This window comes from Ochlerotatus camptorhynchus, unplaced genomic scaffold, assembly GCF_037179485.1.
Source record: "Ochlerotatus camptorhynchus isolate MF236.1 unplaced genomic scaffold, CSIRO-AGI_Acam_v1.1 ptg000193l, whole genome shotgun sequence".
NCBI lineage: Eukaryota > Metazoa > Arthropoda > Insecta > Diptera > Culicidae > Ochlerotatus > Ochlerotatus camptorhynchus.
In genome coordinates, this window is record NW_027040683.1 from 3,532,491 (window position 1) to 3,535,484 (window position 2,994).

Below are 2,994 nucleotides of genomic sequence, written 5' to 3' on the forward strand. Positions count from 1 at the left end.
TCGACATTGTAAAATGTTGCTCTCATTTTTGCTGTGTTAACCGTTAAGTCAACCAAAATGATATCAACTGGAGTATTCAAAATAAGTTACATCATAACAGCAAATTTTGATTTCAATTTGATCTCCAGCTTTGCTCGGGAAGCGCATCATTGTGCCAATACAGCGCACTACTTCCGAACAGTGATGGTAAATATCATGTCCGTAATGTGAGAATGACAAAACAGGTCCTCCCTAGTAGCACGCTTGTCACAATCAATTGTAGAAACTTATATACGACTTATTTCAGTCATAAACAAGTTGCTGTAACTTATTGTGATGAAAATGTGCTACTCGGGCTATCACTATCATAAGACGAAACTATATGTCATGACTCATGAGCATTCCTGTCATTTTTCAATGACAAAGATCTCATTCTCATATTTTTTGGAAACGCAGCTAGCCACAGCAAAACACAATCTTTTTTGCATCGTAGATAGAGTCGTCCCCCTTGGTAAATTAACTCATTATTACATTTTTAACAACACTGTCACGTTTTGTTATGGCAAAAAAAAAATCGACGAAAATTTAGCGAAAATTTCTGTCACTGTATTTTCGTCTTATGATAGTGACAGAGCCTCCTCTGTAAATATCGCGTGGATTTTGTCATTGACAATGATATTTTCCAGCACTGACTTCCGTCCGACTCTATGTATAAAGTATAGAACGAGAGTAAAATCGATTGTCGCTAGTGGGTTTTCCGGTTTTCAACTGTACCGATAATAGGTATGTGCTTTTTCATTCAATAAGTTGGTGTCTTTGGTGCACTTATTGTTTGTTTCATACGGAAAAAGTTCGTAGCTTTCAAGACGATACAACGTAAAAGCGCACTTTTATTAACGATTATGCCCTTTTGATGAGTCCAATTTCAACTGCAAAATACAATATTTTATAGCAAATTAAACGTCCATCCAGTATTCGGTACATTACGGTTTATATTTAACATTTATTAATCAAAGTTGCCGTCTGTCCTTTGACATTGGATTACGTTCACATGCATCAAAGTTACCGATGTTTGTCGTACTTTTAACACCGATGATAGCTGTTTGAAGCTTACCAGCATTATATGTTATATATCTTGAAAGCGTTTGCCTTATTGATTATTCCTGGTAAAATCTATGTAAACATTGCATTATTTGATAGGTTAAAATGATGCTTAAGTATGAATTTGCAGCGACGCGTCATTGCCTAGAATCACTCCTCTTTTAAAGCTTCACATTTGCCGTGTACGAAACGCAAACAAGCCCGCTGTTTTCCGAACCAATATGCCTCAAATTAGTACACTTATCACATCCAGCAGACTCTTGGGACAGTGCCTCCAATATCGGCTGCAGTCGTGTTTATGTCCCATTTTCTCCGCCCGGTAAAACTCTGGTGGCAAATGTTCATCCTTTGAGTGCGATGGCCTGAAATAGGTTTAATCAATATTTGTCGTCGTGATCGTAAGTCGGTATGTACTTACGTTAGCAATATATGAATCAGATCCCCCAAGACTCCGTTATGTTCGCACAGCGGGGTATCCGAAGCTTCGCAAATCGCTCGCAGAATGCATCGTTTTCCATTGAAGCCAAGCCTGAAACGGTTTTACTGTAAAGAATTCGGCGAATCTATCGTTGCACAAACCGAAACTCACCTCTTCATATTGACCTCGATCGATCGGTAGATTTTCTTTCTGGTATAAGTTGCCGTTCGCTTCACCTCACTGAGCTGCCTTCCTGAATTCCTTTTGGTTTGAATGTCAGGTGATTCGACCCGTTTCAGAACTCCTTGAGTATAATCTGTTGCATCCGATGGCATGTTGTAGTTCATTTCGAAATTGTACGACACAAAGATGTTTCTGTTTGGAATGATCAGCGGAACCGATAAGGCAGCTAGAATCTACAAATTACTCCAAATGATCTATGATTACTTTACACAACCTATCATATCAACTTACTCCTGTAGCGCTGTTGTAGGTGTAGACGATTCGCTTCTCACGATGTAGAATCTTCGTGGCTGTTGCATTTTGACTTGCGTGCTCCACAGATTTACTAGTTTGGCAATCTTGTAACAAACTTAATAAAGCTATCAAAATATGGACGGCCAACCACATTTTCGCCTTTCATGCTGAAACACCTGCTTTAAGTCACGCCGTTTCACGCTCAAATGAACGAACTCTGCGAACGGAAATGATCTATATTTTACGATATCACGATATCGTGTTCTTACAACTATGCATCGTTTGCTAGCTTGTTACCATCGTCGCTCAGTCATCGGTAGCTGTGTTCGATGTCTTGACCAATTGTTGATTTGATACTCGTTAGCAAATTAACACCTCAGAAATGAACTGGACAAACAAATCAACTCTCTGCAGGTGTTTGTAGGTCCAGTTGTTTGGTTGATTGTAATATAGATATTTTAGATTTTGTAGTCGACATTCAAAAAAATAATATATGAATATCACAACATTTTTGCAAAAGTATTTATTTTAGAAACGGAAAGAGAGAAAACTCTTCGGTAAGAATTAAAGCTACTAAGTGCATGAAATATTTTTTTCACATAAAGGCTATTTATTGTGTATGCAGAAAACCGAAAAATGTTGATTTTATCAAAATGTGAACTGGCAATTTTTTAATGCAACGCCCCATCAATTTTTTTTTTCTGTTTTCTCTTCCAAAATCGATATATTTGATAAATAATTACAAATTCCATACATTATTTTTTCGGTTAACTTTTTGCCCAGGTGGCGCCATGCTGTCAGTAGTGGTTGAGATCAAAACTGACAGCATACAGTGATCCATTCACTACCCGTGGTGTACGGCCAATGTGGATAACTCAGAAAGAGAGTCACTTCTACTCAGTTGTATGAGAAATTTCTAAAAACTGCAATTACTCAGCGCTGAATTCCTGCAGTTTTTAGAAAGTATCCATACAACTGAGTAGAAGTGACCCTCTCTTTGAGTTATTCGCATTGGCCGT

General features: G+C 37.9%; 1 protein-coding gene across 1 annotated transcript; it reads right to left on the minus strand.

The window, feature by feature from the left end:
* Positions 1–1,044: 1,044 nt before the first annotated feature.
* LOC135702507 (uncharacterized) lies at positions 1,045–2,185 on the minus strand. The gene is made up of 4 exons (XM_065223577.1): positions 1,973–2,185; positions 1,670–1,914; positions 1,499–1,609; positions 1,045–1,442 (listed from the first exon to the last, which is right to left on the minus strand). Exons 1-4 carry the CDS (start codon positions 2,126–2,128, stop codon positions 1,307–1,309), a joined length of 648 nt encoding a protein of 215 aa, XP_065079649.1. The 5' UTR covers positions 2,129–2,185; the 3' UTR covers positions 1,045–1,306.
* Positions 2,186–2,994: the final 809 nt, after the last annotated feature.

What these genes read in the sequence shown, in the direction of transcription:
- LOC135702507 (XM_065223577.1), bottom strand. Translation starts at nt 2,128, where the DNA reads ATGTGGTTGGCCGTCCATATTTTGATAGCTTTATTAAGTTTGTTACAA. An exon ending in CCTACAACAGCGCTACAGGA is followed by an intron (nt 1,915 to 1,972) that starts GTAAGTTGATAT and finishes AGTAATTTGTAG; the next exon opens with ATTCTAGCTGCCTTATCGGT. An exon ending in ATCGAGGTCAATATGAAGAG is followed by an intron (nt 1,610 to 1,669) that starts GTGAGTTTCGGT and finishes AAACCGTTTCAG; the next exon opens with GCTTGGCTTCAATGGAAAAC.